The 15,652-nt window shown below is 39.6% G+C and overlaps 1 protein-coding gene across 3 annotated transcripts in view; it reads right to left on the minus strand.

Moving 5' to 3' along the window:
* Positions 1-2,960: 2,960 nt before the first annotated feature.
* The window catches only part of LOC133553287 (zinc finger protein 239-like), a 152,771-nt gene continuing 140,079 nt past the window's right edge, over positions 2,961-15,652 (minus strand). For all 3 annotated transcript variants that reach the window (XM_061901525.1, XM_061901614.1, XM_061901443.1), the window contains exons 2-3: positions 8,506-8,874; positions 2,961-4,582 (exon numbers count right to left, since the gene is read on the minus strand). In XM_061901525.1, the coding sequence (XP_061757509.1) occupies positions 3,786-4,582; positions 8,506-8,874 (1,166 nt within the window). In that variant the 3' untranslated portion in view covers positions 2,961-3,785. The remainder of the gene's footprint in view (positions 4,583-8,505; positions 8,875-15,652) is intronic.

Consider the following 15,652-nt stretch of genomic DNA (forward strand, 5'->3'; position numbering starts at 1 on the left):
CAGAAAGGCGTTTAATTCGCCAAAATTCACCCATTTAGAGTTCGGAAATCGTTTACAAAAATATGGTCTTTTTTCTGCACCATCAAGGTATATATTGACGCTTACATAGGTCTGCTGATAATGTTCCCCTTTAAAGACATGCATGATAGGCTTACATTTATACAGACATGCATTATATACACATTTACTCTCTTTTTTATGCTGGGGCTGCCACATATACTGTAATATTGTACATAGTAATTATTATATATTGTATATATGTTATAGACATATTATATTTGTATACTGTACACATATTAAGTATATATTGTATATATTCGCAGATTTGTTATATTTTACATTGCTATACCTAGTCTATTTACACCTGCATTGTCCTTTCCATCCTTACACTTTCCATCATTGTAACTGAGCTACTGTGTTGAACAATTTCCCTTGTGGATCATTAAAGTTTGTCATATGTCAACGTTGTTGCCCTAGGGTAAACTGGGTAAAACATGGCATACTGACAAAGCTTAACCCATTGTTACTATAACAATCTACAAGATTAATAAAGGTTGCCTCTCTCTCTCTTCCCCTCCATCTTTTGGTTTTCCTTTTTTTATTTATTTTATTTTTTTTGTCTTTCTAGTCATCATTATGTATACGTATTGTTGCATTTGAACAACTGTATTGTTGATAATAGAAGTAAATTATTGGTATTTTTCATGTTTAATAGCGCTTTTTCTATTGGTATTTGTATTGCTCCAGTTGTAGTGTAAAAATGCTCATTGTCATTTCCATCCATCCATTTTCTACCGCTTATTCCCTTTTGGGGTTGCGGGGGGCGCTGGCGCCTATCTCAGCTGCAATCGGGCAGAAGGCGGGGTACACCCTGGACAAGTCGCCACCTCATCGCAGCTCATTGTCATTTCTATATTATTATTTATTTCGCTCACTGCTTCTTTGCTATCACTTTTACGATCATATTTGTTCATATCGTATGTGCTGCTGTTGTTCTATTGTTGTTGTTATTGTTGTGTTTGCTGATGTTGTTTTTGTCTCTCACTCTAATCCCCCTCTTATTCCCCAAATTTCCCCCTTTGTCTTCCTTTTTTTCTCTTTCTATCCCCTCCTGCTCCGGCCCGGCTGCACCAAATGATAATATAAATACATTTAATAAAGTCAAATTCAAATAAGGCAACACGAGAAGTATCCTACACTTCTCTTTTGTAAAGTAAATGTGAACAGCCGATATGGGCATCTACATCAACTATATGCATCTACATCAACTATATGCATCTACATCAACTATATGCATCTACATCAACTATATGCATCTACATCAACTATATGCATCTACATCAACTATATGCATCTACATCAACTATATGCATCTACATCAACTATATGCATCTACATCAACTATATGCATCTACATCAACTATATGCATCTACATCAACTATATGCATCTACATCAACTATATGCATCTACATCAACTATATGCATCTACATCAACTATATGCATCTACATCAACTATATGCATCTACATCAACTATATGCATCTACATCAACTATGTGCATCTACATCAACTATATGCATCTACATCAACTATATGCATCTACATCAACTATATGCATCTACATCAACTATATGCATCTACATCAACTATATGCATCTACATCAACTATATGCATCTACATCAACTATATGCATCTACATCAACTATATGCATCTACATCAACTATATGCATCTACATCAACTATATGCATCTACATCAACTATATGCATCTACATCAACTATATGCATCTACATCAACTATATGCATCTACATCAACTATATGCATCTACATCAACTATATGCATCTACATCAACTATATGCATCTACATCAACTATATGCATCTACATCAACTATGTGCATCTACATCAACTATATGCATCTACATCAACTATATGCATCTACATCAACTATATGCATCTACATCAACTATATGATTTGCCCGAGAAGCTGGACAGGACAAAAAAAAAAAAAAAAAAATCCCCACTGTGATAAATCATCATTCATTTATGGTAACGTGATATATATTTTCATAATAATAATCACATGCGTTAACGTGTTCACATTGACAACCCATACTTTTTTTTTTTTCAAAACTCATCAAATCACTGACCTGTAAATTGTTGTCCATTATCAGTGTTACTCCCTCCGAGGTCTTAGTCAAGGCTCGAGTCGTTCCTTTTTCTCACAGACATTTATTTCAACCAAGTCTTCTTCACGTTACCGACGATGCCAAATATATTGCCGTCAGACGTAATAAAATAAGCAAACAAAACTTACAATTAGTCTGACATCCAGAAAAAGAAAACACACATATTTCACAAACATATCAAAACACAATGAACTTAGACTTAATCTCAGTGTTTCTACAGAGCACAAATAAAAAGTAGAAAGAGTGACAGTATTGCAGTAAATCACACACTGTTCACTTTCTTTACATTTGCACAGAAGACAATCATTTTCACAGAACTATATCAGTGTGCAGTGTCTCATGCTGCATTTGAAGTGGGGTTACTGATTGATTATTTTACTCCTCTTTTACGTTGGCTGGAGGGGGAGGAGTCACAGCCCCGCTTTACTGTGTACCTGGGGACGGCGTGGCGCAGTTGGGAGAGTGGCCGTGCCAGCAACCTGAGGGTTCCTGGTTCAATCCTCAACTTTTACCAACCTCGTCACGTCTGTTGTGTCCTCGAGCAGGATACTTCACCCTTGCTCCTGATTTGTGGTGTTAGGGCCTTGCATGGCAGCTCCAGCCATCAGTGTGTGAATGTGTAAATGTGGAAATAGTGTCTAAGCGCTTTGAGTACCTTGAAGGTAGAAAATATCTATACAAGTATAACCCAATTACCATTTACCTCCTGCTTGGCCATTATTTGCTTACCTAACAGAATTGCTATTGCGACATCCAGTGGACACAATTACAACAGCAGTTTCTTTCATTTTAAAATACAGCTAAATTTTACACTTCACAAACTCATCTCGAACCTGTTATGCCCGACCAAGTGACAAGAGAGGTGGGGGTTGGGTTGTGGGTGTTGGGGGTTAATTGTTCATATGTCTCTGATTTGCACATCAATCAGTCTGAGGAGTAAAAGTTGGCACTTTTTATGCAAACAGTTACCCAGCATCACTTATGCGTCAACATTATTTTTGATACATCTCAACTTTGCAGTAAAAAAGGGTGTAGTGCAGGTTTTTGACCTTGTACACAAACTTGACACATGAGGCCCCAGGTCCCTGGACTGAAGAAGGAGTAACCAAGCACTTGAAGCATCATCTATCTTACTGTTCAGGAAGGTTTCAGATACAGAGAAGACATGGGGTCATGAGTGGATAAGATTATGCTCCAAATAGTTCAAGTTTGTATGAATACCTCAGATATTTGTGAAAGAAGCAGTGAGGAGGTCCTGGGTAGGGTGGATGTCGCCACATATGAGCAACATACCACAAACTAAACAGCTAATTGATTATTTTCCCTTGTGTGTTCTCATGTGTTTTACTGTGTCTGCATTATGTGGGAACCTTTTACAGCACACTGAACAACTAAATGTTTTTTTTCTCCAGTGTGTGTTCTCATGTGTCGACACAAAGAGCTGTTAAAAGGAAAGCTTTTACCACAAACTGAACACATATATGGTTTTTCATCACTGTGTGTTCTCATCCATCCGTCCATTTTCTACCGCTTATTCACTTTCAACTCCAATCGGGCGGAAGGCGGGGTACACCCTGGAGAAGTTGCCACCTCATCGCAGTCTGTGTGTTTTCATGTGTTTAATCAAACTGCACTTAACAGAAAATTGTTTGCCACAAACTGAACAATTAAATGGTTTTTCACCAGTGTGTGTTCTCATGTGTTGAGTCAAACAGCTTTTTTGAGAAAAGCTTTTGCCACAAACTGAACAATTAAATGGTTTTTCACCTGTGTGTGTTCTCATGTGTTGAGTCAAATTTCTCTTAACAGAAAAGTTTTTGCCACAAACTGAACAACTAAATGGTTTTTCACCTGTGTGTGTCCTCATGTGTTGAGTCAAATTGCTATTTTGAGAAAAGCTTTTGCCACAAACTGAACATTTAAATGGTTTTTCCCCTGTGTGTACTCTCATATGTCGAGCCAAACGGCTGTTTTTAGTAAAACTTTCAGCACACACTGAGCAACTCAAACATGTTTTACCTCTCTTCTTTAAGGAGCATTTAGATTGTTTGTTGTCAGTGTGAGTCCTCATATCACCTTCACAGTCTGTATCGCTTTTCAAAGTTATTTCAACCTCGTCTTCAGCCTCACTATCTGATAGTGGAGCTAAGAGGTTGTCTACTTGTGGTTTCTCTTCATCATCTTCAGTCTTCACAGAGACAACAGTCAGTTGCAACTTGGTGTAATCAGCTTCCTCTCGTCCTAGAAGACACTCTCCCTCCTGAGTGATGCAGAGTTCCTCCTCTTCCTTTTTAATGCAGGGTGGTTGTGGAGTCTCCTGCTTCAAATTGGAGCTCCCCCCTGATTGAGGGGAAACTTCTTCTGGATTACTAATCAGCTGCTGGACGCCTGCAAGACACAAACAACAAAAACACACTTTCTTCTATGTACTGTATGTTTGTGTAGTGTTTCATGGCCATTCATTTAGTGCCTTGCCAGAATGATGGATCAATGTTTACATGACTTGTCATTGACTCAGAGAAGTTCAGCTAGAATCACAGAAAGTAGAAAACATTTGCTTCCATGGACATTAGGATACTACAAACTAACAGTAGGGTAAAAGTCAATATTGAAATACATCGCACAAAAAAATATATAATTTCTATCTCAAAGAAGTCTGTAGTTAAATGTAGAGGACTTTTTTTAAAATATCAAATGCAAGAAATTTGATCCACTGTCTGTACAATTTTAATGATCATTTTATTTACCTTGTTTTTGACATATCAAGTGTATTTATATACATGTATTCTAAGTATTTTTTATTTTATTTTACAATGACTGTAAAAATGGCAGTAAAACTTTATGTCACAATATTGCAATAAACTATTGTATCATGACTCAGGTATCATGATACATAGTTTATTATGAAGTCCTTTCCGATACCTCGTCTAGAGCTGGACAATTATGGCAAAACATAATAATCACAATTATTTTGAGATATTTTAGAATCACGATAAAGAACAAAATTATTTATTAATTTGAAAACGTAAAACCAGTACCACCAAAACTCAATTTTAAATATGATCTAAAAAAACAACCACATATACAATAGTAACAATAAAAAATAACACGTAAAATAACAATCATAGTAATAATACATTAAAATGATTATTGCAATATGTTTTTCGTTTTTTTTTCCAGCCCTTGACTAGCAGTCTATTTTCTCTCTTTGTAGTGTTTGATGGACGTTACGTCACTACATGGGTCGAAAAATAGCTAAGCTACAGGAATAAATACGGGTTCAAAAAGGAGCGAGGCTAACGCCACGCTACTGGGAACTGTAGTTAAGATACATAGCGTCGCTACTTGTTGTGCACTACTGCCCATCACTGATTCTAACTCCTAAATAAATGCTAGCAAAAGTCAGCTAACAATGCAGGTAATGGGGACGCACTCTATTTCGCCTATTAAAAATATTCAGAAGCTTCAAAAAACTTTTTATATACACACTTAAGTATATATGTCATGTAATAACAGACACATTCATAATAACATGTAATATCTACGTATTTTCATCATTTTAAGCAAATGGCGGCACATTTTTTTCACAGACGCATCACAACGCTCATTATTTCCTTCAACAACACCACCAACTATTTCTAATAAAGGCAGACTTCATGAGTGCCATCAAAGAAGACTTTGCGACAAATTATGATCCAGAACCTTATATTTTTGAGCCTGAATATAAGGAGGATGAGATAGAAGTTTTAGAAGCTGAGTGACAAACAGATCAAGCAATTACCACTACTGCAAGTGCTATATAAAAAACACAAAGTATGAACATAATTAATTTGTTTAGAAACTGCCCAAATGCTGAAACTGGGCAATATGGCAAAAAATGATCAAGATTATATATTGCATACCACCTGATCCTGAATAATATAGCTTGAAAAAAAAAAATCAAAGTCAGATTGTCCCGTGCAGGATAACAGCGAGTACAGTTGCATCCCTACTATTTACTAGCACAGTATCTTGTAATAGACATTTCCACCTTGTTTAAAGGCCTACTGAAAGCCACTACTACTGACCACACAGTCTGATAGTTTATATATCAATGATGAAATATTAACATTGCAACACATGACAATACGGCATTTTTAGTTTACTACACTGCAATTTTATATTTTGCGCAAATTATCCTGCTGAAAACGTCGCGATATGATGACGCGTGCGTGTGACGTCACGGATTGTATCGGACGTTTTGGTCAAGCACCGATCCCAGCTATAAGTCATCTACTTTAATCGCATAATTACACAGTATTCTGGACATCTGTGTTGCTGAATCTTTTGCAATTTGTTCAATTAATAATGGAGACGTCAAAGAAGAAAGATGTAGGTGGGAAGCGGTGTATTGCGGCCGCCTTTAGCAACACAAACACAGCCGGAGTTTCCTTGTTTCCGTATTTATATTCCCGAAAGATGACGGTGAAGCTTTACTATGGAACAGAGCGGTCAAGCGAACATGGTTCCCTACCACATGTCAACCGGCAGGTTTCGGTGAGAAAATGGTGTTAATAAATCGGCTCTTACTGTACACATGAGCGGAGAGCTCACGTTGTTCCTCTTGCAGCTGCGGACTCTTTTGCCTCCTCCCACCGGCCGCCCCCAAACGTCGGATACTTCCACTGCGGAGAAAGAAGGAAAAAAAAAAAACCCAGCCCGGCCCGACCGGCTGCCTTCTCCTCGTCGAGAAACGTGGCTTCACCCGTGGACAAACCCCTCCGACTTGCAGGTTGTACAGGTAAGACCATATAATATCACTGAAACACTAGTAACACAATAAGCAGATAAGGGATATTCCAGAATTATCCAAGTAAATGTGTCTAATAACATCTGAATCTCTCCCACTGCCCTCGCCTTTTTTTTTCCTATTCCTTCACTCTCACTTTCCTCATCCACGAATCTTTCATCCTCGCTCAAATTAATAGGGAAATCGTCGCTTTCTCGGTCCGAATCGCTCTCGCTGCTGGTGGCCATGATTGTAAACAATGTGAGGATGTGAGGAGCTCCACAACCCGTGACGTCACACCCACATTTTCTGCTACTTCCAGTATAGTCAAGGCGTTTTTATTAGCGACCAAAAGTTGAGAACTTTGAGGTCGATGTTCTCTACTAAATCCTTTCAACAAGAATATGGCAATATCGCGAAATGATCAAGTATGACACATAGAATGGACCTGCTATCCCCGTTTAAATAAGAAAATCTCATTTCAGTAGGCCTTTAATGGAGGTAATATATGCTCACAGCTGACAAATGTCCTTTTGTTCATATCTGAAATTGTGTTTACTAGAGGTGTAACGGAACAGGTAACCCACGCTTCAGTCCGTACCTGGTTGAGGGACCACAGTTGTGTTTGTTTTCTGTACATTTTGTGAAAGTAAAGAGAACAACCTTTTCCTCTCAATGTTCATACCTCAGATATTTGTGAAAGAAGCAGTGAGGAGGTCCTGGGTAGGGTGGATGTCGCCACATATGAGCAACATACCACAAACTAAACAGCTAATTGCTTATTTTCCCTCGTGTGTTCTCATGTGTTTTGCTGCGTCTGCATTATGTGCGAACCTTTTACAGCACACTGAACAACTAAATGGTTTTTCACCTGTGTGTGTTCTCATATGTTCAGTCAAACGGTTCTTAATAGAGAAGTTTTCACCACAAATCGAACAGCGAAATGGTTTTTCACCTGTGTGTGTTCTCATGTGATCAGTCAAAGAGCTATTTCGAGAAAAACTTTTGTCACAAACTGAACAATTAAACGGTTTTTCACCTGTGTGTGTTTTCAAGTGTTCAGTCAAATAGCTATTTCGAGAAAAGCTTTTGTCACAAACTGAACAACTAAATGGTTTTTCACCAGTGTGTGTTCTCATGTGTTTAGTCAAATTGCTATTTAGAGAAACCCTTTTGCCACAAACTGAACAACTAAATGGTTTTTCACCAGTGTGTGTTCGCATGTGTTTAGTCAAATAGCTATTTTGAGAAAAGCTTTTGCCACAAACTGAACAACTAAATGGTTTTTCACCAGTGTGTATTTTCATGTGTTCAGTCAAATAGCTGTTTTGAGAAAAGCTTTTGCCACAAACTGAACAACTAAATGGTTTTTCACCAGTGTGTGTTCTCATGTGTTCAGTCAAACGGCAATTTCGAGAAAAGCTTTTGCAACACACTGAACAATTGAATGGTTTATCTCCTGTGTGTGTTCTCATGTGTCGAGTCAAATTGCTCTTGTTAGTAAAACTTTCAGCACAAACTGAGCAGCTCAAACATGTTTTACCTCTCTTCTTTGAAGAGCATTCAGAGTGTTTGTTGTCAGTGTGAGTCCTCATATCACCTTCACAGTCTGTATCGCTGCTCAAAGGTTCTTCAACCTCGTCTTCAGCCTCACTATCTGATAGTGGAGCTAAGAGGTTGTCTACTTGTGGTTTCTCTTCATCATCTTCAGTCTTCACAGAGACAACAGTCAGTGGAAACTTGGTGTAATCAGCTTCCTCTCGTCCTAGAAGACACTCTCCCTCCTGAGTGATGCAGAGTTCCTCCTCTTCCTTTTTAATGCAGGGTGGTTGTGGAGTCTCCTGCTTCAAAGTGGAGCTCCCCCCTGACTGAGGGGAAACTTCTTCGGGATTACTCATCAGCTGCTGGATGTCTGTAAGACAAACACAAAAAAACACACGTTCTTCTATGTACTGTATGTGTGTGTAGTAGGGTTGTACAGTATACTGCTACTAATAAAGTTTCGTGGTACTAATCAATTGAAATAAGTACTATACCACGTTTGAATAGTACCGGTATGGTTCTTTCATCTGAAACCGCTGTGTGGTGGTGACTACAGGCCGAGGCGCATGATGTTGAGTGTGTCAAAACGCACACACAAAGTGCATACAAGCAATAACATCGTGGAGAGGAAGAAAGGCAACAAAGGACAATTCTACTGGTTAATAAAGAGGGTGTGTGAAGTGCAATATGGAGGTATTTGGGCTTCTAAACTAACAATAAAGGTGACACTTTAAACAGGGAGCCGCCGCTCTGCAAGGGTTGCTTTACACCTTTCCTGTTTGTGGGCTCCCAGACCGTGGTCGAGGAGCGCAGGGGAGACCTTCCCTCCAGGGCCCATGTTTTGTCGGGGGTAACACTGGGTCCATAAAGCTCCGCTCTTTGGTCGGAAGGACGAGGCCGTCGATTAGTTACAACTTGCTCACTTTATTTATTATTTCCACAGGGCACAAGCGGACATCCACCATGCTATTAACACTCCTGCACATGCTACCACTACCTCTCCTTACTCGCCCACTCACTTACAAAGGCTGTCCCTGGCAATGGAAGGCCTGGGTCGAGCTGTGGGATCACAGACTGTGGCGATTCTGAACTAAATCGCAAGATGGATGACATCATAGAGAGGCTTGCTGGATTGGAAAAAACTGGATTGAGAGCTGACATGGACGATTAGAGCAGACAGGCCATGAAAATGTCTGCTAGTTTGAAAAACAACATTCCTAATCTACAATCTGACTCCCTCGCATGGCCTTGACGCTGCTCAAAAACAGAAAAAAGGCTGTTGGGAAACATCCCCGAAGGACACCTCAGCGAGGGACACTCTGACTACCCTCCCTCCCTCCTCAACAACACCCGGGAGTTGAACTTTGCTTGCACTGCCTGCAGAGCGACTCCGGGCCTATAGACACAACAACAACTCCGCTCTTTGGTCGGAAGGACAAGGCCGCCGATTAGTTACAACCTGCAACAACTAATCGATTAAATCGATTCCAAAGATAGTTGGTGATTAATTAAGTCACCAATTTGTTGGATCTATGCTATGTGCATGCGTCTAATGAGGGGGTCTTTTTTCTGCAACATCAAGGTATATATTGTAGTTACATAGGTCTGGTGATAATGTTCCCCTTTAAAGTGAAAGGGGAACATTATCACAATTTCAAAAGGGTTGAAAACAATAAAAATCAGTTCCCAGTGGCTTGTTTTATTTTTCGAAGTTTTTTTTTAAATTTTACATCTCCCGGTATATCCCTAAAAAAAGCTTTAAAGTGCTTTATTTTCGCTATTTGCGATGCGATTGTCCATTTCCCTGTGACGTCATACAGTGCTGCTAATGTAAACAAACAATGGCGAATAGCACAGCAAGATATAGTGACATCAGCTCGGATTCAGACTCGGATTTCAGCGGCTTAAGCGATTCAACAGATTACGCATGTATTGAAACAGATGGTTGGAGTATGGAGGCAGATAGCGAAAACCAACTTGAAGAAGAAACTGAAGCTATTGAGTGAATAGCTATTGACGCTACTCGGCCATAGCATGGGTGTACCTAATGAAGTGGCCCATAGCATGGCTGTCTTATTAGCATCGCCGGTAAAATGTGCGGACCAAACGATCACGACTTTCGCATCTTGTGACACCGGAGCAACTTAAATCCGTTGATTGGTAAGTATTTGTTTCACATTAAATGTGGGTATCTAGTTTCAAATGTACATACAGCTAGGGTAAATAGCATGTTAGCATTGATTAGCGTAGCATGTTAGCATCGATTAGCTGGCAGTCACGCCGCGACCAAATATGTCTGATTAGCACATAAGTCAACAACATCAACAAAACTCAAATTTGTGATTTCGTTGACTTTATCGTTGCAAATACATCTGCAGGTTATCCATACATCTCTGTGCCATGTCTGCCTTAGCATCGCTGGTAAATAGCATGTTAGCATCGATTAGCATAGCATGTTAGCATCGATTAACTGGCAGTCAACATCAACAAAACTCACCTTTGTGATTTCGTTGACTATCGTTGCAAATGCATCTGCAGGTTATCCATACATCTCTGTGCCATGTCTGCCTTAGCATCGCCGGTCAAATGTGGAGACACTCTGGCACATTCAATGGGGGTCTGGCGGCAGACACTTTGGCATCTTGGGGCCAGTGGTGCAACTTGAATCCCTCCCTGTTAGTGTTGTTACACCCTCCGACAACACACCGACGAGGCATGATGTCTCCAAGGTTCCAAAAAATAGTCCAAAAAACGGAAAATAACAGAGCTGAGACCCGGCTTTTGTAATGTGTTGAAAATGAAAATGGTGGCTGTGTTACCTCGGCGACGTCCCATTCGGACGTCATCGCCTCCAGCGCGATAAACAGAAAGGCGTTTAATTTGCCAAAATTCACCCATTTAGAGTTCGGAAATCGGTTAAAAAAATAGATGGTCTTTTTTCTGCACCATCAAGGTATATATTGACGCTTACATAGGTCTGCTGATAATGTTCCCCTTTAAGTACATGCAGCATCATACACTTGTGTGTGTAAATGTGTTTTCATGAGGTTTCAAAAATAAAGCTCTCTTGAGGCAAGTGTACCCCGATGAAAATGTATTCATAATTTATAATATTTATATTCAAGTTCATAGATTTGATATTTATGTTCTAGTTGAAAACAGCCCTGTGAGGAACTTATAGTAAATAATTCAAATCAAAATTAATGGAGAATGTCAGACTATTTCATTCAAAAAGACTGTAGGTTAGCTAGCTCATTTAAAATATCCTAAAGTTTTTTTTGACCCTGCCTTTTTTCTTTTTTTTTTTTAAAGAAAGAATTGGAATCGAGAATCGTCAGGAATCGGAATCGAAACAAAGAATCAGAATCGTTCGAATTCAAACGATACCCAACCCTCGTTCTCACGCAGTTGCTTTTAGCTGCTGGCATTACACGACAGGCTCTTTCCACTCTTTCTTGTCTCTCCTTCTCACAGACAGCAAGCGCACCTTCTTACATACATCACATACTGTCATGTCAAACGTCACATACTGTCACCTCATACGTCACATACTGTCATGTCAAACGTCACATACTGTCGCCTCATACGTCACATACTGTCATGTCAAACGTCACATACTGTCGCCTCATACGTCACATACTGTCATGTCAAACGTCACATACTGTCGCCTCATACGTCACATACTGTCATGTCAAACGTCACATACTGTCGCCTCATACGTCACATACTGTCACCTCACACGTCACATACTGTCACCTCATACGTCACATACTGTCGCCTCATACGTCACATACTGTCGCCTCATACGTCACATACTGTCATGTCAAACGTCACATACTGTCACCTCACACGTCACATACTGTCACCTCACACGTCACATACTGTCACCTCATACGTCACATACTGTCACCTCATACGTCACATACTGTCACCTCATACGTCACATACTGTCATGTCAAACGTCACATACTGTCGCCTCATACGTCACATACTGTCACCTCACACCTCACATACTGTCACCTCACACCTCACATACTGTCACCTCATACGTCACATACTGTCGCCTCATACGTCACATACTGTCACGTCAAACGTCACATGCTTATACGCCCTCGCGGAGCAGAGAGGTAGCAGCATGGGTAACACTAGCTGTGGTGCGAGTGGTAATACGAGAGAAAGAAGGTGTGAATCTGGCAACAAATGAAGGAAGAATTAATTCCCAAGAAAAACAGCAGGGGGTCCATCGTCTGGCGGTGGTTTGGCTGCAAGCGGGAAAATGTCGAACAGACAACCGTAATTTGTCAAGTTTGGGGCAAAAGCGTTGCTACAAAAAAGCAGCATTACTGCTGATATGTAGCATCATTTGAAAAGTCACTTGCTAAAGAACGAAGAGTGCTTACTCCGCATGTCAACATCTCCGTTTGGTGCCACGCCAAAAAATGTCGAGGCAAACATTTCCATATCAACACCGTATGAAATAAACAACAACAAAAGGAGATAACGTCCGCAGGAACCTACCACACAGTGAAGGACATACACTATTTGATTTCCTATTATGCAGCTCATTTTTATTTGACACTTATTGAAATATCTTGTGTGACATCATGCACAAAAGTGCACTTTATTTGTTTTAAACTATTGTAGTGGTGTTCAGTACAAAAAGTGCACTTTAATTTAGTGTTGTTTTGATATGTCATCTCAGTGACATCATGCACAAAAGTGCACTTTATTTGTTTTAAACTATTGTAGTGGCGTTCTGTACAAAAAGTGCACTTTAATTTAGTGTTGTTTTGATGTGTCATCTTAGTGACATCATGCACAAAAGTGCACTCATAGCTTGGTTTAAAATCTTGCACTTTCTGTTCTGGAATGACATGAATGTTTGTGCCACTGCTTAATACTGTTTAAAAAATACACTTTTGGTCAATTGACTTAGTTGTGGTTTCCCTCTCTGCATGAAAGTTTAAAAGTAGCATATATGAATGCAGTATGAAGAAGAATGTTTGAATGTAGACACATAGAATCATCATACTGCTGTCATTATATGCATCAAGTGTTCATTCAAAGCTAGGGCGGTATAGCTCGGTTGGTAGAGTGGCCGTGCCAGCAACTTGAGGGTTGCAGGTTCGATTCCCGCTTCCGCCATCCTAGTCACTGCCGTTGTGTCCTTGGGCAAGACACTTTACCCACCTGCTCCCAGTGCCACCCACACTGGTTTAAATGTAACTTAGATATTGGGTTTCACTATGTAAAGTGCTTTGAGTCACTAGAGAAAAGTGCTATATAATTATTAATTGATTAATCTAAGTAATAATCAACACATTAATCGATTATCAAATTAGTTGTTAGTTGCAGCGCTATTGCTCACTTTATTTATTATTTCCACAGGACACAAGCGGACATCCACCATGCTATTAACACTCCTGCACATGCTACCACTACCTCTCCTTACTCGCCCACTCACTCACTGACGTCACTCAGACAACAGGTTGACATTGTCACAAACACACATACTACTCTCAGAAGTTAACCAGCTCCCCTGCTGTGCACATGTCGATACGTAGAACTTGATGCCAAATATTAGCACAGTTAAAACTGACCAATTAGCAGTCAACTAATGCAAGTCAAATGACGACATTTTGTAACAAATTCCTACCATTTGTGTTTTGTTTTCAATAAATGTGTTTTAGCTGCTACATGGCTTATCTGTGTACATTTATGCACAGTTTAGTTTTTAGTACTTAATTAATAATTGTATTTTTTCTTAAAGCACAGACCAGGAGTCAATCAATCAATCAATCAATGTTTACTTATATAGCCCTAAATCACGAGTGTCTCAAAGGGCTGCAAAAGCCACAACGACATCCTGTGGCAACCATAAATCATCAATAATTGAATATAATGTCAGTAAAACTTTATGTTCTAATCTGCTCCTTGATTATAGCAGACTATATGTAATATGGAAAATTGTAAATTGTTCTTTGACTGCAACAAGAAAAGTTTAATGCATTTTAATTTATATTCTAACCTTGTGCAATTGTTCTTTGACTGTGAGTGTTTAATGTTGTGTTGTTGCGTTTGTAACGCAAAAGCAAGACAACTTGAAGTATCTTTTGACACACAAAAACATGTTTGCGGTTTATTCGGTCAAAGACGAGAATGAGTGACTGCTGTAAATCTCCTGAGGGTCACTTAAAGGGGAACATTATCACAATTTCAAAAGGGCTAAAAACAATAAAAATCAGTTCCCAGTGGTATGTTGTATTTTTTTTCAAAATTTTACCGGTCTCGGAATATCCCTAAATGAAGCTTTGAAGTGCCTTATTTTCGTCTCTCTGCGAAGACACTGGCCATTTCCCTGTGACGTCACACAGTGCTGCCAATGTAAACAAACAATGGGAATACCACAGCAAGATATAGTGACATTAGCTCGGATTCAAACTCGGATTTCAGCGGCTTAAGCGATTCAACAGATTACGCATGTATTGAAACAGATGGTTGGAGTATGAAAATATTGAAGAAGAAACTGAAGCTATTAAACAAATAGCTATTGACGCTATTCATAGCCATAGCATGGCCGAATAGCTGCGTTAGCATCGCCGGTAAAATGTGCGGACCAAACGATCAGGACTTTCGCATCTTTTGACACTGGAGCAACTTAAATCCGTCGATTGGTAAGTGTTTTTTTCGCATTAAATGTGGGTGGAAGGAAACGTAATATAGTTGCAAATGCATCTGCAGGTTATCCATACATCTCTGTGCCATGTCTGCTTTAGCACCGCCGGTAAATAGCATGTTAGCGTCGATTAGCTGGCAGTCACGCCGTGACCAAATATGTCTGATTAGCACATAAGTCAACATCAACAAAACTCACCTTTGTGATTTTGTTGACTTTATCGTTGCAAATGCATCTGCATGGGAACATTATCAGCAGACCTATGTAAGCGTCAATATATACCTTGATGGTGCAGAAAAAAGACCACACTTTTTTTTAACCGATTTCCGAACTCTAAATGGGTGAATTTTGGCGAATTAAACACCTTTCTGTTTATCGCGCTGGAGGCGATGACGTCAGAATGTGACGTCGCCGAGGTAACACACCCACCATTTTCATTTTCAACACATTACAAACACCGGGTCTCAGCTGT

This window comes from Nerophis ophidion, linkage group LG01, assembly GCF_033978795.1.
Source record: "Nerophis ophidion isolate RoL-2023_Sa linkage group LG01, RoL_Noph_v1.0, whole genome shotgun sequence".
Lineage (NCBI taxonomy): Eukaryota > Metazoa > Chordata > Actinopteri > Syngnathiformes > Syngnathidae > Nerophis > Nerophis ophidion.